The sequence below is a fragment of a genome, unplaced genomic scaffold (assembly GCF_019419815.1).
Source record: "Pyrus x bretschneideri cultivar Hongxiangsu unplaced genomic scaffold, Pyrus_bretschneideri_v1 Contig4, whole genome shotgun sequence".
Classification (NCBI taxonomy): Eukaryota; Viridiplantae; Streptophyta; class Magnoliopsida; order Rosales; family Rosaceae; genus Pyrus; species Pyrus x bretschneideri.
In genome coordinates this window covers 11839998-11857891 of record NW_025999723.1, presented here as the reverse complement: position 1 = coordinate 11857891, position 17894 = coordinate 11839998, and the positions used below count along the sequence as shown (strand labels likewise).

General features: G+C 34.4%; 1 protein-coding gene across 1 annotated transcript; it reads right to left on the bottom strand.

The window, feature by feature from the left end:
• Positions 1-15024: 15024 nt before the first annotated feature.
• LOC125468934 (LIM domain-containing protein PLIM2a-like) lies at positions 15025-17370 on the bottom strand. The gene is made up of 5 exons (XM_048565745.1): positions 17088-17370; positions 16631-16724; positions 16468-16499; positions 16131-16220; positions 15025-15704 (listed from the first exon to the last, which is right to left on the bottom strand). The coding sequence occupies exons 1-5, from the start codon at positions 17220-17222 to the stop codon at positions 15435-15437; spliced, it is 621 nt and encodes a 206-aa protein (XP_048421702.1). The 5' UTR covers positions 17223-17370; the 3' UTR covers positions 15025-15434.
• Between the last annotated feature and the right edge of the window lie 524 nt (positions 17371-17894).

Genomic DNA, 17894 nt, shown 5'->3' with positions numbered 1-17894 from the left:
TACCCTTAATGTAAAAATATCGATGTATTAAAAAAAAGGGTAAATATCAGTTTACTACCCTTAAGTTTCGTGGTTTTCAACATTTGGTACATGAAGTTTTTTGTTTCAGAGTCATACCTAAAGTGTTTATTTTAGGACAGTTTCATATATCTGTTAGTCTGGCTGTTCAATTAGTCATTAAATGATGATGTGGCGCCCACGTGGACATGACTAGGCGCTGACAACTCTGATATGGAAGAAGAGGTGGCTGTGGGTGAGTGCACACCTGCCCATTCCCCTCTGTAGAAAAATCTGAGAGCACCCTCCATTCTCTCTGATTTCTTGGTGCACGACGATAGTCGTTTGATGAGTCGAACACGACAAATCGGAAACCCGAGGAACTTGGACCCAGATATGTGGGTACGGTTAATGGTTTGGAGCCAAATAAACCAGTTGAACCAGCCGGTGGGGAGATCGGGTCGGCCGAGTAGTCGAGTAATCTGGTGGTGGAGGATTCGTGCAATGGAAGTTCCGATTCGGTGGCTAAAGAAGCGGTGGGTATGGAGTCGGAGAAGGGGAACTCAGGCGAGTTGAGGGAATCGATGGCTAAGTCAAAGGGAGGGGAAGAAGGGACGAAGGAGAGTTGTGAAAGGTGCAAAGGTTGGGTGGTGCTCCCGAGGAGAAGGGAGGGAGAATGGAAGAAGGGTTGAGGAAGAAGACAGCTTTTTCTTTTTTTTTTTGTTTAATGTTTACTTTTTAATTTTTAATTATTTTTAATATCCATGTGGGACTCTTATTGATACGTGCTGCCCAGTCATTGTCCACTTGGGCACCATGTCATCAGTTAACGGAAGACTTAACAGTTTGACTAACAGATGTATTAGACTGTCCTAAAATTTACACTTTAGGTATGACTCTAGAACGAAGAAAACTTGATGTACTAAATATTGAAAACTACAAAACATGAGGGTAGTAAACAATCTTTTACCCTAAAAAAAAAAAAAAAAAAAAGCAAAGACCCTAAATTACTAGGTCAGCACTTTTCATTTAAAATTGAACAAGGCATTAGTAACCAGAATAGAAGCCATTAAAACAATGAAGAAAGTAGAAGAGATATGGATGAAACTTACATGACTAACAAGGATGTACAGAAAAAAATAGAAAGCACCTTTAATCCACACCGAAGTGTTTTTTCTAAACTTCCTATCCACCAGGTAAATTCCATAGAACATTGGCAAATATTGGACAAGAAGCAAGACATTCACAATCTTTATCTTATCCAAATATCTAGAGCCACCCATTTTGAAATAAACAGCTCCCATTAACACCTAAAAAAAAAAAAAAAAAAAAAAAAAAGACAAACTAATGAAAATGACTTGAAAATTTTGAGTTTTAACAATAAGGACAAAATAAAGAGTAAACTAAACAGTACCAAGATTGACCTTTTAGTGCAAAAATGTGGTTTTTTGTTAAAGTGAACAGTACTGAAAGCTTTTCGTTAAAATTCTCAAATAAATAATGAATTAGATTTTACTTTTTAACTTACAAATTTGACACACTTACTGATATAAAAATCTTACTTGTGGGATTGGAAGAACAGCGAGAACGTCAATTATGATGGAGGGCCATGACAACTTCTCAAATATTTTATGAAGACTTTCAAATAAATCGAAACACTTCGACTTCCAAGTAATTGCTTGTTCGTTGGGATGAGACTGGTGGTCTGGTGACGCTGATTTAATAGCTTGACGAATTTGAAGTGTAATATGCAGTATGTAAGTGATATCTATGAGTGATCGGAAAAGAAGAGCTAAAATCCTCAACTTCTTGTCCACTCCGAGGCACTTACTTTCGCCATCGATGATAGGAATGTACAAAAACAAGGGATCTATTGAGATTGCAACCATGCATGCAATTACAAATATCATATTCATCCATGGAATATTTTCTTCATGGTTTTTCTCCTCAGTGAGAGTAGAATTCACGGTTCGTCGAAAGCTGATATACAAAAGGCAAAAATCAAAGTCATTGGAGTTATAATAGTGAGGATGAGTGTAGAATACTGAGAGTATTTAAAGTGCAGAGTTCGATACCCTTCAATGTAACGAAAAAAAAGGAAAAATTAATAATTCGTGGAGAGGTTTATACTAATTCTCAAATGAACATAATTTTAACATAAGTACATCACCATAAAAACATTCTTGGAGAGGATCAAGTTTCACGAAGAAGAGACACCGCAAGAAAAGAAAAAGTAAATTCAGAGAAACTAACCTCAGTTTAATGTCGCGATCTTCCAGATCCTCATTACTAATATTCATTTTTTTTGTTTCTAGTACTCTGTTTGAACCAATCAACTCCCAGATAATGAAACGAAAAGAAGAAACGAAAACAATCAACAAACTAGAACTCGTAAGGCAGAATTGATTGGAGAAGTAGGGTACTCTAACTTTTAAACAAAAATTAGGATTCTTAGCCAGCTGCTAGAAACCAATATGGAAAAGAGCGTTGCACGGATTCAATTAACTTTATAACTTGCATTGTTCACATGTAATTAGGAATTAAAAACAAAGACTTAGTAGAGTTGACAAACTTCTTCTTGTCCATAATTAGTCTTTTCTTAATGTTTCTCCTTCCTTAAATGTTTCTTAACAACCATAGACTTCTCCATGTATGTAGTTAGTCTTTTCTTAATGTTTTATAATCCCTTAAATAATTCTTAACAACCATAGAATTGTCCATAGTCTTTTCTTAATGTTCTCTCCTTCGTTAAATGATTCTTAATAACGACAGACTTGTCCATGTGCTTGCAGCCATGAATCGTTCCAAGGATGATTGTTCATTATTGGGACCTATAATTAACAGCATCAAATGAGTTTTAGCAGAATCAAGTGTAACCGTTTATGTTACGGTGGCTATTTGTGCAGGACAATCTTTTTCCCTAAGATCGGGTTGAAATCCCAAGCAAGGTTTTTATTGAGGACCATTTTAGCACCCTATCTTGTGACGACCCGCCCCTATTTTCTTTGTAATTTTCTCCTCGAGTGTGTAAAGTGACGTTAATGCCCTGGTTGGCTAAGTGACATGGATGTACATATGCAGTTTTAAATTATTTTCTCGCTATCGTTGTTAAATTGGCCTCGACGTTACGAGTGCGTCAATACGAGTTAGACCCGAATTGAAGTCGTAACAAAAAGCTACGAATAATTAAAGTGCGCAAACAGGTAGAATTATTTTCATGGGTGCATTAATTAATTAGTGTTGGAGACACTGGTTTGGATAGAGTAAGCTAGATTACGTTTTTAAGAAACTGTATCGCTTTTCTCATTGAAACATTGACATGCCTATCCTTATCCAACAATTATTTTATTTCCTATTTTCTCTAATCCAATCAGATTATATCTCTCTCTTTCTTCTGCTTAATCAGGAACTCTCTCTCTCTCTCATTCTCGTATCTTCTTCTTCTTCTTCCTTCTTGCACCCGATCCACCACCACCACACTCTTACATCAAATCATCATAGATCGAACCTGCAAAGACCACCGTAGTGTTCATCTTGACCTCACGAACCCAGTCACACCACTTGATTGTCGAACGGACGAGTTTTGACTCGCCAGCTGAGAAGCTCCGATTCGATGCAATTTGCTCCTACATGATCCCAGCAAGGTTGCAAGGTTTTAGCACGTGGGGAAGCTTATATTCAACTCCATAAGGACCGTAGACTAAGTTTGGAGTGGAGTTGACGTCGGATCAAGTGAGTTCGAGAAGTTTCAGTTTTGGACGAATCTTTCGAGGGATTTTCAAGACATTTTCCATTTGATTTTAGACTCTCAAGAGGTACGAACTTGTTTTACTCCTCAAGAGCTTCAAATCCTTATAAATTTCATGGATTTTGGTTGAGAAATGACAAAGATATAAAGGTTTGAAAATTTTCCTAGAATCCGGTGAGATTTTCTAGAAATTGGCGAACGGGGAAGCGCACTGAAGAAGAAGGAGAATATTCCGTCAAAGTTGATGGAATATTCTGACGGCCTCAGGTAACTCCATTACTATTTAACATAATATTCCGTCTATTCTAACCGAATATTCTTAACGTTTGTTAAGGTTCCGTCGGCACGTGCACGTGCGTATGGCCATGGGTTGGACGGCGTGTTCGGCCTCCAGCCAGCGAGTGGTTTTCATGTACGGGTTTGTGACTGTGAGTAGATCATTTTCGTATATTCAAACCTTCCATTTAAGCAAACTATGAGAAGTTTACCCTAGATTTTGGTTTATGTGCTATTTTAATTAATTGGAAGTAGTTGTTTCGCATATAGGGAAGACCTACCCTGAGGATGAATGCAGAAAAGTGAGGCTAAGGGGTTACACCCTTCGATATATCAATGAGTGGGCATTTGTTTTCGTATGTGTGTGTGTGTGTGTGTGTGTGTATATATAAACTTTATTGTTTCCAGAAATGTTTTAAATTGATTTGTGCATAGCATGCCATGGTTTAAATGTGTTGTATTTTGAATGTTGCATTGTTATGAGTATGTGATTATGCCACATGATCCTACAAGAGGCGCAGGTAAGTTCAAGTGAATTGTTATGTAATGAAATGGTTGCATTATATAGGCATGCATTAATTCATTTAAAGTTCATCATTGCTGCATCCCGGTGTTAGTACTCCCACCCTGGGCCAGGGCCAGTCCTTCATGTCATGTTCACCTCCCGCACCACATACTCGCCTTGGATCCAAGTTTGGTGCTAGCCCTATCGTACAGGTCACATCAAGTGACTCTGACTCGTAGGTAACCCTGTGATTTATCACTAGCCTTCACATAATAGTAGCACTAGAGCGTACATATTTACACACAGCCCTACGGGTCACACTAGGTGACTCCGACTCGTGTGCAAGCATAGACTGATGAGCAATAGGTCCAGTCGTACAAGTCACATTAGGTGACTCCGACTGGCATGATAGTTTAGATTAATTCACACCTGACTTACATTTTTTGCCTGCTTACCCTTTTGTTTTTCGCCCTTCCAGGTACTAGATAGGCTGTTCTTATGTATGGCACACGAGGATTACCCGACGGGTTTTAACATTCCACTAAATTATGCAGGGTTAGCTAGTTGTGTATTTTGTGCTCTTTTCTGTACGACTGCACTTTATTATAACCTATGCTCTGAATGCTTGTGATTTGGGTTTGACCACTTCCACATACTCACTTAATTTTAGTTTAAGTAAATTTTAGTTTTGGTTTTAATTTGTTCACATTTTTAATTGCTTCCTTTGCACTCTTGGTTACGTCACTTTCACATGACGGCTAGCACACCTCAACTCCGATCGAGGTGTGTCATATCCTTTTGTACGTGTTTTTCGTATTAATGAGTATCGTATTTTCTTATATATATATATATATATATATATATATTAAGCTTATTTTTAGCTACGCCCTAGGAGCGCGATTTTAATCTTACTTAACTCCTTAAACTCAAACATCACATCTTTACTTCTTGAAACTCATTGTTCGCTCATATTTCCACCACCCCCCCTGGCCCCTAGAAACTGGATTTTGATTCCATTTGCCCCCTAAAACTTGAAAGTAGTTTTTATAAAGCTCAAAATTCGCTCTAAATTGCCTTTGATGTGTTAATTTCTTAAGTGGGTTTGATTTGGGTGTGTTAGGCTAATCAAATTTTTTTTTTTTTCATCTCTTCAATTTCTTTTAAACTTAATATTATTTGATTCTTGAATATTAACACATAATGGAGATTTATAATCAATTTATTGCACATGTGGCGTAGTCTTATGGGGTATTGGGTCTTACATATTTTTCAGAAGGCGACCTATAAGTTTCAGAGACAAGAGAGAGTCCACAAGTTAAAGTGGAATGAATTTTGAGTTTTAGGAAGTAAAATGATGACTGTTGAGTGATAGGAGGCAAAGTGAAATCAAAATAAAGTTATAAGGGGTGTAGCTAAAAATAAACCTGTATTTTATTCTTGCTTGAAAAGCCCTACCCAAGAAAGGAGATTGTTGGTTTTTTTTTTTGGGGGGGGGGGGGGCGGCGGCGCGGCGTGGGGTGGTGGTGTGTTACGGAGAGCCTCTTTGCCTAATAGTTTATTATATTTTTCTTCGTTATATAGATTTCGTCACGGTGAGAAAAACTCTCTTGTTATGGTTTGGTCGGAGTCATGTATAGATTTGAGTTCTCCACCACTGGTTTTCTTACTTCTCCTTAATTAGTCCCAATTCTACTCCCAATATCCTTTCTCCAAGATTTTCTGTTTCCTCTAAACTCCGATCCATGTGTTAGGTGATGAATGAACACATTACCTGAGAAAAAATGGAGGTTGACAGATTGGTTGGGGTGGGTAGGGTTTTTTGTTTGGTTAGCAAAATCTAAAAATTAAATGCCCTAGCAGTAGTGTGCAAATTATATTTAGCACATAATTACTTATGTTACACGTAATTAAAAAACATGACCATCGATCCTGGCTTTATCTATTTTTTTTCTAGGTATGTATGCTACACATAATTCATTATGGACATGTTGTGAGAGTACAGCTGGAGGAATCGAACTTCATAGCTTTCGATTGTAAATATTAAAGTTTCTATAACGACTTAACTTTCGATTGCATGATACAAAGTCAATTGAGTTTCTATAACGACTTAACTTTCGATCGTAAATATTGAAAGTGTTTATAATTGAATACTAATCAAGATTTTGAAATTGGTAGCTCAGACTGCCAGACAAAATAAAAAATTGTTGACTGTGATAATATTTATGGACTCTGCACTACCCGGTTAATTTGCATGCATCGCCAACGGGAATGGGATGACTCGCAAACTAGTGATATTGTGACTTTGAGTGCAAATGTTGTTTTGATTGCGATATTGGAGATGAGGAAATCAAAATATTGCTTGTATCTTTGATGAGTCGAGTTTATATTATATATTTATCCTATTTTTAATATGTTTATGTAATTATTTTGATGAAATTTTGATACTTTATTATCTATTTTTAATGTAGGATATGCAACTTCCTCTTGAGTGAAAAGTGATCAAACTGATAAATTTTGGAGTGATTCCAATCGAAGGATGTTTGTGGGTCTCTCACATTGTTCGTGTACAAGTTTCAGATTTTTCTACTAAGCATTTACTGCAATGAAATAAAGATCCAACGTGCAGTGCAGCCAATGTGACATCTTTGGGCTTATTTGGACTTTTTGATGTCCAAGATGGTCTATTTTGGGTTCAGACCCTTCTGAAGATATGTTGAGAATGTCTTCAGCTTTTAAATAAGATATTTTGGGCTTGTTTTGAAGCATTCTAGGGACCAAAACATGGATGTTTTCTCTGCTAGCAGATTCTCCTTGTCAACTATGGATGATGTTTCCTAGTTTCTTTTAATTTATTTTGTTTCCCAACTTTATTCTAAGACCTTTTCGAGGAAGGATTTGACAATCTAAGTAGTATAATAAGCCTTTTGGCTGGCCCTAATCTTCTTCTTGTCTATGCGATTTTCGAGAAAGGAATTCGGCCAAAGCTTAGAAATTTCAGACTTTTACAATCAAGGTGTTTTCAATCTTTTTCTATTTCAATAAAATTCCTTTAGATTTTAATTATGAATATGCGTAACTAATCTCTTTTGTTAGGGTGAGGCCACGAGCCTTAGTAAGAATATGTAGTTTCTTTTCAATTTTCTTTTAATATTATGCATGCTGGTTTTGAATTATTAATCACTGTTTTAAACTATCTAAGTGTCTTATTGATTCGCGACTATTAGGATATTTAGAAAAGTAATTTGATGCAATTTTGGTTGGAGGGGCAATCCCTGAAATTGACGAAGGCTTCTTGTGGTTTAATTGTAATTTCACTTAAGATAAATAACACATCTTAATGGTTGCATGGTTTCAAAAGGTTTTCACAAAACTTAATGAGTCTTGCATGTTTAGATTGGATCTGAATACCATAGACAAGTTGCATGTTTGATATACATTCTAAATTGGGGGTCCAGGTGGAGCATACTTTAGGAAAACCTAAGGGATTTTTGAATATTAGTCCTTGTAAAAGATTAAAATTAAAAATTAAAAAAAAAAAAAAAAAAAACTGATGCTGGATTACATATTCAATTTAATCTCTTGAAGTGAACTTTTATCAAAATTTCGTAAGAATATGGTGAAATTATTCAAGTCCACTCCAGAAGTAGTTGAGCTAAACATGCAGATTTTGAGAAAAAATGGTGGTGGACTAATTGACAAATCTTGGAGGACTTGCCCAAACAGAACTATGCAGATGCATTCTTCTTAGGTGCCAGGTACGGTTGCTATGTTGAATTTTGAAGAAGTAAGAGGTGCTTGTGTACATGGTTTGATTTAAGACCTGCCGTCCCACCATTATTCATTTTCTTCATTTTTTTTCCCTTCTCTTTTTATGCTTTTAGTGAACAGTATAGTTTTTAGGGGTTTTCAGTTTTAAGTATGAAAAGTATAATATTGAACAACATAATGTTAGGATTATGCAGTGTTTTGATTGATATTTTTTTGGCAAGTAGGGTGAGAAGTGGTCAAACGTTGCCGAGTCATTCAATTCCAGTTGGTAGAAAGCATAGGAGTTAAGTTGATGGTGGTGAATAAGAAGAGATGTATTGCTGCAGAGAAATGGAACTCTTAATTATGTCCTGAGATGGAGAACCAATTGGATAAGTTATTGGAGATCGGAAGACATTGGCACATATATTAGCCGGTCAAGCGAGTTTGTATTTGAAGTACATAGTGATGATTTGGTGATGGTGGACAAAATTGGTATTGTTCATGTCATCACTGGTAGATTAAAGATTTCTCTTGCTCACAAACTTGGAGAGATGTGCACCTTGCGTACCAATTGTTGTCAAAAGTGCACCTTACGTACCAGTTGTTGTCAAAAGTGTACCATGTTTTTACTTGGTGCGATGTGCACTTTATATACCAAATGATTTGTATCTTTTAAATTAACATAACGTTAAAAGAGCTACCAAATAAGGCATGGTTATGTACCAAAAGTCAGGTACATTGGAAATCAATCTTATTCATTAACCATATGATCATTATGCGTCAAATTAACATGAATTAATGTACTAGTTAGTTGGTAGTTTAATACCATATGATCATTATTCGTTGAAATAACGTAAAATGACATACCAAATAATTGGTACTTTTCAAACACACAAGTTTCATCAGACGGGTATGTTTCAAAAATAATTAATTTTAAATAACAAACGTCTGGTACCTTCTAAATCAATATTATTTCACGAAGCAAATGATCAATATGTATTAACATAACACTAATTAACGTACCAATTAGTTGGGAGTTTAATACCAAAAAATCATTACTTGTCGAAATAAATAGAGACATGCCAAACAATAGGTACGTCTCAAACGCACATTGTATAACGTTTCATTGGAAGGATACATTTCAATAATAAAAACTTTATGTACTAAACGCCTGATACGTTCTAAATTCATATTATTTTATGAACTCAACAATCAATATGTGTCAACCTAAGATTCACTAATATACCAAACTCCTGGTACGTTGCAAATTTGTTATGAAAGAATGCGTTTAAAACTTACAGTACGTTGAGTTCAGAAAAACAATTCATTCATGATTTAGAGTTGATTGTAGGGGTGTTGGGTTCAGAAGTTTATCATTGTCGACCATCTTAATAGCCTAGGTGAACAATAGTGAATTCTAATTTTAGTTTTCCAAATCGACAAATTAAATGAGGAACTTGTGTACGTAATTCTTTAAATTTACAAGATTAATATCTTTAAATTCAAATTCTTATTATCTTGAACAATCAGTTTTGTTCTTAAATTAAAAATCTAATACATCATTTAGCAAGAATTTAGGAACCTCCTCTCTTTTGGCGTGAAGAAACTGGATACCGAAATCTGATTTGTTAAAAGCTATGGCAAGTCATGTAATTTAGGTACATCAAAATGGGTAAATTAAGATACACATGGCACCAAAATTGTAAAAGAATGGTTAATCAAATTGTTAAAACAAATAGATGTTTAGTCTAAGAAGCCTAAAAACGAGGGGGCTATATCAAAACATCCCAAATTTATATTCAATTTTTATTATTTAATCTGTATTTTTATTTAATCTTTCCACATTAAATTTTAATTTTATTAATATGCACATATTTAGTTCTTTAATTATAAATGGACATAAATGAGAAAATATTAAAAGAAATTTGTGATACAAAAATATATAAATACATAAGTGTACAAAAATGACTATGCTGAAATATATAAAATTGACTTTTTTGTACCGAAATATTTGTACCTACATGATTGTACCGAAATATATTATAATGAACCTAAATGTATGTACCGAAATGTATTATATTGAATTAATGTACCTAAATGTCAATACCGAAATGTATGTACCAAAATGTGCGTACCGAAATGTATGTACCGAAATATAGTATATTGAATTAATGTACCTAAAAGTCAATACTCAAATGTCAGGTATTAGGTTCGAATCTTGTGGATGCCGAATTCGATACCAAATTAAGTTGTCTATTGTATGGCCTAGCCGAACCTCCATCCCCTCCGCCTTAGTGTAAAATATATCATTGTACTAAAAAAAAAAAAAAAAAAAAAAAGGAATTGTTATTGTCACTCCAAAAATCTTATTCTACACTCCAAACTTTCTATATTTGGAAAGAAAATGACAATTGTGAGAAGTGTAGAATAAGATTTTTGGAGTGCCAATAACACTTCCAAAAAAAAAACTCAAATGTGTGTGATAGGAGCATATTTATACGACTTTGTTAGCCTATTTCCTTGCATTGACTTAGTTAGTTTCTATTTATTATAGTGATTTAAGCTATTTTCGTGTGTTTGTAGGTCCAATTGGTATAGTTGGCAAGAAAGTGCAATTTGGAGCATTCTAGAGCAGTTTTGGGCTAGGAATGGATAGCACATGCATGGAGCAAGGTAGATGGACAAATTTGAAGTTCAAGAGAGGCTAGGAATGTGCTTAAACATCTGGAAGAATTAATTCAAGACTTGGAAGATAAGGAATCAGCTATAAAGAAGGAAACATTATCCAAACAACCTTATCTTATCCAACCTTATCACCTTATTTTATCTTATCCTAACCTAATCTCTTTCAACCTTAATTATAGCTGCAAGGAGGATATCTAAATGGCATTAGGATAACTGCAAATTAGGTTTCTAGAAGCCAAAGCCCTATCCCTAAAAAGCAGCCGCATGTACCCCTTCTAGAAGCCATGTTTCCTGCCGCAAGGACCATTCATTTTCCTCCCTGGAATCTGAATGACAAGTGTCCTTTTTTCCTTGTTGATTTGGAGTCCTAATTCCCCTCCTTCTCAGCCTTGCCATGCCTTCCCTTCTCTCTATAAATACCTTGTGCCGCAGCAATCATAAATGACTCATTTCTCACCACAATTCACACCACACATCCATCATACACAAAAATCTCTCTAGTGCCGTAGCTTTTCAAGGAGAAAAGAGAGAAAACCCTTGGAGACGTGCCTTACCATTCAAGCTTGGATTGCTGGAACGTTCTTAGGTGTATTCTATCTTTTGTTTTCAATGTTTAATTTAAGTTATCTTTGTTTAAGTGTGAACATGAGGAACTAAATTCGTTTTAGCTAGAGGTGGATTCAAAGCCATGAATATATATGTGATATGAATTGATTTCCTCCAGTCATTGTTTCGTAAAACATGAATGTGATTTACTTATTTGTTTGATTGATAACTTATTCTTGTATGTTGATTAAGGATGGATACTTAGTTTGCATGCATGAATTTGATGCTAAAATGTAAGAGAGTTTCACCTAATCGTTATGAACTTATATTTATAAGTAATGGAGGTTGCTAGTCACAATCGTGTTAAGTAAATTCCTGGCAGGAGTATCATGCAGTTCATAGTTACGAATGTTATGTTAATGCTTATGATTTTCATAGAACTTAATGATCTTTGATATGTATCTCTATCATGCAGTTCATATAGGGAACTTGATAAGAATAATTTGATTGTGTTGCTGAGTCCAATTCAACGAAATTAGGAAAATTTGAGAGTTAATTTGCGCAGTTCACGGTTAACTTAGGGCATTATTATTCATGGTTTATTGGAATAATAACTGGAAATCGATTTGTATGCATATGTGTCATGTGTGGAGACGAACCCTCTAGCTAGCCATTCACTCGTTAAAACACCCAATTTCGTCCAAAGTTGTTTAGAGTCGTTAAATCTATTTGCTTTTTCTTTAAATTCGTCAAAAACCAAATCCCCCTTTATATTTCATGTCTTTTAGTTAGAATCTGTTTAAATTGGTTTCTTTTTAGTGTTTTAAGTCAAGTTAAGTTAGATTTTCGCCCAAAGTCACCCTTAGTTTCTGTTTTGAGTCAATTTGGTTGTTTTGTGCTGTTTTGAGTCATTCTAGTTTATTTTAAGTCATTAGAGACTAGTTTTCTGTTTTTGAGTCTAGTTAACTGTAATTGAGTCTAATTTGAGTAGATTAGCAACCCTTCTAATCCCCGGCTTAGAACGATCCCTACTTTCACATACTACAACTATAAAAAAAAAGGTTTAATTTGTGTGTTAGTTTATATCACATCAGTGTGTACCAAAATATACGTAGCAAAATGCATGTATATATTTGTATCGATGAATTAATGTACATGTATGTTTGTATCGATGGATATACTGAAATATTCAAATGTATTAATGTATCTAAATGAAGAACATACAAAATTGTTATCGGACTATATATTATAAAAAAAAAATTAGTTGCCTAAATGTAGACATTAAAATATATTATGATAAATGAAATAAAAATTAAATTTAAATGTAATTAATAAATTAAAATAGGAATAAAAAGATAAATATAACATCAAAATATAACTAATAAATGAGATGATTAAATATAGTGGGACTACAGGATTTTAATCTTACATTAAGTTATAGTCTAAAACTCATCTTTTTTAAGGATTAAAATGAAGTTTTCTAAAATAATAAACACAAATACGTTTAAGCCTTTTACACACTTTGTTTGACATATTCAACCCGATGTTTAGAAACAAAAAAAACTGTGTGAGATGTTAAAAAGTGTGTGTGAAAATCACTTCACATAAAACAAAGACAAAATAAAAATCGGTAAGTACTTTGATAACTTAAATGGAATGGATTCGTAGGTATTGTTACAATCTGATGGCTAGAACCAAAAAGAGGTGTGTGAGAAAATAAAAAGAATGAAATCACTTCACATAAAACAAAGGCAAAATAAAAATGGTAACTACTTTGATAACTTAAATGGAATGTGTTCATTGTCATCGTTAAGTCTGTTACTGTAGTGCAATGAGATGTTAAGAATAACTTACACATAATTTATATTATTGAATCAGAATATCACAAATAAAATATACCAAATACAATAAATCCTTCCTACATATATGATCCATATAGGATCTGGTATATCATTCACAACCACGTTGGCGGGTTCCCTAGTTAACATCTGTAGTTCTATTATTGTAAGGACTACCACTATTGGAATTAATAGCATAGAAAATCCCATCACTTAACCCATCAGAGTATCTAACCCGAAAGTAAAATAGGTTATTCTTATCAAAACAATTTAATCACTTATGAGAAGACATCTTGGACTTGCAGAGAAAACACAAACACGAGGACAAGGGTAGGTGAAAGCGATCTTCTATGCACCACTGCTTCTTAATCACGAACTGAGGAGGAGTTCTAGGCTTTGTGATGGTGTTAGCACTATGCACATGGACCTCCACCTTATACATAGGGCTCAATGCTTTTAGAATCCTACCCACAAACGTATTCAAGAAACCCTATTAAGCCTATAACTAGAATACTAAAGCCCAAAGATTACTTTCATTACAAGAATCCCTTATTACCTGAGTAATTAAATCTGTCATCACTACTACTGAGGCACAAGGAATAGCTCACCAAATAGAACTCCAGCTCTAATCTTTCTTGGATATAACTATGCAAACCAATTAGGGTTGAAATTTTGTGTTTAAATCCATCATATTCAACATCCCAAATATAATATACACCGTAAAATTTCCATTCTTTCTTACACATAATTAAATATATATTGAGTAGAATCACATTTATACATTCAAATTAAGTGAAGATTGATAGGATTTTTACCACATATGCAAAAAGGGTTCAAAACACCTAAAATATTTGTAAGAGAAACAAGGTAATTGTAATATAGTCGGCTCTAGTAAGGTCATTTTCCACATGGACTGTTAAAGTAATTTTTGTTAAAATCAAATCTTAATTAATTAATTAAAGCAAAGTTTTTGAAAAGGTTGATTTTAAGACCTAAAATAAGAAAGACGAATTTAACTAAAAATATTAAAGAAATCGGCAACAACAAAGAAACATAAAAGAATTTGAGAATCAAGTTGTAAACTAAGGTTCTGCCACCACCTTAACAATTCTACGTAATTCTGCCAATTACTTATGACCTATACATGCATATTTCGAAGGTTAGGTTTTTAGAAAACTTCATTTTAATCCTTAAAAAATATGAGTTTTAGAATATAACCTTGTGTAAGATTAAAATCCAATTTTAGTCATCTCATTTATTAGTTATATTTTGATGTTTAATTTATCTTGTTATTCCTATTTTAATGTATTAATTACATTTAAATTTAAATTTTTTATTATTTCCCTTGTTTTATTTGTCTGGGATGCAACGTTGACTGTGCACCCGTTACACCTTTACATGGGGATCAGCTTCCATTCTAGTTAATGGTTCTAACATTGGGGGGAGTTTTTGTTGCTTTTTTTCATGAAGTATGTGCTTCCCTTTGTTTTTCTTCATTGTTGTTTACTTTTATTAGAAAACCTTTAGCTAAAAGAAATTCTGAAATTTGGCAAAGTTGTGCAAGAAGAAAGAAAGAATATATGAAATGAGAGAATTTATATTTAGATATAGTTTTAACAAAAATTAATGAAAGTAAAGATGGCAACCATAGTACATCATTTATCCATTAGATAGTTGTCATGTGGTGTCATCAGTTGCAAGAGAGAATCTCTTGCGCTTTAGGTTTTAGTTGAAAAACTAAGTAGAAAAAGTGAATATAGGACTTCTTTGAATCCCCGAATTCTTAACAATCATGAACTGAATACTTATTTGAACTGTTACAATTGTCAAGTTTTCCGCATTAATTTCTCAAGAAAATTGGACAAAAGGGATACAATTAATATCCATGTGATTTAAACACAACCAACCAAAATCAGCTGACGGTCTGAAAGTATTATGTGAACAAGTTATACATATATTTGAACAAGATGACGAGGGTTTTGCACTCAAAAGAACAAAAATGAAGTTTCCCCGTCACTCTGAAAGGCAAGAGAAGAGATGTAGCGCAAAACATTTTTAAGATTCCTCAGGTGGCTGGTCAGTCTGGTCCTTAGGTTTCTGGTTCTGGTTGTGCCTCCTTGGGGGCGGCGCTGGCAGCGGCAGCTGCCTCCTCAGTTGCTTCGGCAGATGTGGCATTTTTCCTATTTGCAGCAGCCTGGAGGACATGGCTGTAGTTCCCTTTCTCTAGGAAGAGCTGAGAAAAATGGTGCTTGCAGTAAAGGACTCCATCAAGAGCTGCATAGGATGAATGTGTAAGTGCACAGCCGCCATGAGCACACCTGAAGCATGACTTGTGGTAACTTTCTCCCTCCAATGTCACCTGTTTAAATTACCATCACAAATCACTAAGTGTTACTTTTTACGTCTAACGTTCATGTACAAACTTTGTTTTGTGATTTCAATGAGTTACGTTTGTTTTTGTGTCGGATTGTGGATTTACAGAAAAAAATGAATGGTTCCTCGTATGTAATGAGTCAAGTAGTGTCAGTTAATATTTAGGTATCTGCTAGCTATCCAACATGATCATAAACTTGGTAACTGCTCATATGCAATCTTGGAAAATGTTGCATTTTTCAATGGATTGAAATTAAATTGGCTATATAGAACAGTGTGTTCCACCCACTGCACCCTAGTTTGAATCCCCTCTCCGTAATTTATATGAATTTTAATGTAATAGAACTATAGTTTGTCAAGAAAAACCAAAGCTCATTGAAATCAAATTAATCCCCTTAATTATATTACTCACCTTCTCCAGTGGATAGACTGTCTTTGAGCAAGTTGCGCACTTGTCTTGGGTTCCAGAAAACAAGGCAGAGAGCTTACTGGGGACCCTATTCTGTAGAACATCATCACAGTTTAGTTGTTTACAGTACTGCATTTTAAAAGCAATATATATATATATATATATGTATGTATGTATGTATGTACATATATATAGAGAGTTTTGATCACTTGGCCCCCGTTGATCAGATCACGAAATTCCTTAGGCGGAAATCGCTCAATCAAAATCCAGTGGTTGACATTATATCCAAAATGTAAAATCAGAATTTCAACCTTATTTGAATGTGACAATTTATTCATACCAGTTGTTCACCCTGCTTCTCAGCAGATTTTGCTGCAAAAATTCATTAGAACAACATACTATTAGCAAACAGAAGGGAAAACAAAGAGAAAAAGTAAATGCTTAATGCTGCAGAATAATTATAAAATATAATAATTAAAGCTAGGAAAAAAAAAATGTCACACCGAAATTCTTGCTGAAATTCCCAGATTCCTTGAAAAGTTGCTCGAAATGAGGTTTACAGTAGAGGATTCCATCCATGGAGGAATAGGTGCTCATCTGTCAAAATTATGTATGTTTCTTAATCATTTTCATATTTGGAAATATTTAACCAAGTTTTATGGTCTTTCAAATAAATGAAGACTCAATTATACTTATCAAATTAACTTTGAAATGTTCATGACTCTTTGGCATTGAAAATTATGCTAAATTCATCTTTCTTTGTTAGGTCTAACTTCTAAGTCATATATAACGTGTATACGCAACTTAAAACAACAAATGCATGAGCGATTGTCCACCATTGACGTGAGTTTTACAAATCAATCAATGGTTGAGAATCGTCCCAAAAACCAAAGAAAGCTTAGACACATCTGTTGCAAACCTAAACAAGGGTAAAAGATGAAAAGCGAGAGATGTATGTACCGAGAGAAATCCCTTGCAGTGGCTGCATTTGAAGCAGGATTTATGATAAGGTACTCCTTCAAGGGACAACATTTCAGTTACATAAACAGTCTTATCACAGGCCTTGCATTTATCCAAAGTTCCTGTAAACGCCATCGTTCTCCTTATTCTAACGAAACTAAAAACCAGAAAAATTATGCGGTCCTTGTCTTCAACTCAGGTGCCTGAGGGATCAGAGACAAGTTCAACAAGGTGAGCACCGTGCTTGCTACCGGTACCTCAGACAATTCCAAAATGGGATTGAGCAAAGTTTCTGATCGGTCTAAACAAAACCTAATTTATATCAGATTATAATGGATTTTGCAAATGCTGCTAAACGGAGGACAAGTGAATGGAGTAATTTATTGCCCTAATTGTGGAAGTTATCCGACTGGATTGGAGTAAAACAAGGTTGGTGATCTGACCTTTTCAAGAGCAAAAACACATAAAAATTTGAGATAACAAAATGATAGCCAAATGTTTAGCTATTTGGTGTTTGGTAGTTATGTTGGTTAAAAATAGTATTTTTCTTATTTGTCCAATGCAGGAAATTACAAACTTGTATGGGCCAACCCTCTCATTAGTAATGGCAAAAGATAGTGTTCAAGGAATTAGGTGGCCCTGGCCAGAAGAAAAATAACGATTGAATGATAATTTTAGCTGGAAAATATGGGTTATTTTAAAATTACACTCGCTAATAAAAATTTTATTTCCAAAATATAATCACTACAAATTTTATTTCCTAATAGGGCTATATCTGAATAAAACATAGCTTACAAATCATCAAAA

Bases quoted from the DNA above. Each gene is read 5' to 3' on its own strand.
- LOC125468934 (XM_048565745.1), bottom strand. From the start codon at position 17,222: ATGGCGTTTACAGGAACTTTGGATAAATGCAAGGCCTGTGATAAGACT. The intron at 16,725-17,087 runs GTACATACATCT...TAATTTTGACAG, and splicing joins ACTGCAAGGGATTTCTCTCG to ATGAGCACCTATTCCTCCAT. The intron at 16,221-16,467 runs GTATGAATAAAT...GATGTTCTACAG, and splicing joins AGAAGCAGGGTGAACAACTG to AATAGGGTCCCCAGTAAGCT.